This window comes from Schizosaccharomyces cryophilus, assembly GCF_000004155.1.
Source record: "Schizosaccharomyces cryophilus OY26 unplaced genomic scaffold supercont4.2, whole genome shotgun sequence".
In the NCBI taxonomy this organism is placed as follows: domain Eukaryota; kingdom Fungi; phylum Ascomycota; class Schizosaccharomycetes; order Schizosaccharomycetales; family Schizosaccharomycetaceae; genus Schizosaccharomyces; species Schizosaccharomyces cryophilus.
In genome coordinates, this window is record NW_013185625.1 from 68,907 (window position 1) to 69,613 (window position 707).

The 707-nt window shown below is 33.8% G+C and overlaps 1 protein-coding gene across 1 annotated transcript in view; it reads right to left on the bottom strand.

Annotated features, from left to right (window-relative positions):
* Positions 1-460: 460 nt before the first annotated feature.
* The window catches only part of SPOG_05737 (uncharacterized protein), a gene marked incomplete at both ends in the record, with an annotated part of 861 nt that continues 614 nt past the window's right edge, over positions 461-707 (bottom strand). Inside the window, one exon of the mRNA XM_013167499.1 lies at positions 461-702. Within this exon, the coding sequence (XP_013022953.1) occupies positions 461-702 (242 nt within the window). The remainder of the gene's footprint in view (positions 703-707) is intronic.

A 707-nucleotide genomic window follows, 5' to 3' on the forward strand; every position in this document is an offset into this window, starting at 1 on the left:
AAAAGCCCTAAATGCAAACGGAATATTCCTTTTTATAAAACAAAAACAAGGTCAAGGCTTCTATTGCCATTCTCTCATTATATAAGAAACCCAATAGTAATTCCCTTTATATTGTACGTTTGAATGAGATCTGTAGCCATTCACCACACCAACATAAAAAGAGCCCTCCATTCCACCTTTGACAAGAATATAGCTTCAAATATCAAAAATTAAAAATTAAAAGATTTTTTATTGGCGCAAGCAAGTCATTTTTCTTCCACCACTATTATTATTTTTAAACTTTTCCGTACTTACATTTCTTTTTTTATCGTTGCTGGTCGACGTGAAAGACTGTCCGCAAAATCTAATCGTGAAATCCAGAATGCATCTTTGGTTTTATTACGTCCTTCAAAATACATAAAACAAGGGCAATGATGCAGCAAATCATTGTAAATTGTTGTGCTTTTCGAATGGCAAAAGTTTAATCACCTAATACAATCTTCTGAATAGCCTCTGGTAAATAATATAAAGAAGACATGGATTTGGTAACTTTATGAATAATCTCCCGAATCTGGTTTTCATTGAAATCAGTGAATTCTGACAAGTCAGTGAATACTTTTTTCCTAAGAGTCGATTGAATGACCGCTGACAACCCCCCTACGCCAAACAATGAACCAATGCTTCTAATCAAATAAAGCGTTGATGTAGATGTAGCATGTGAATCTTGA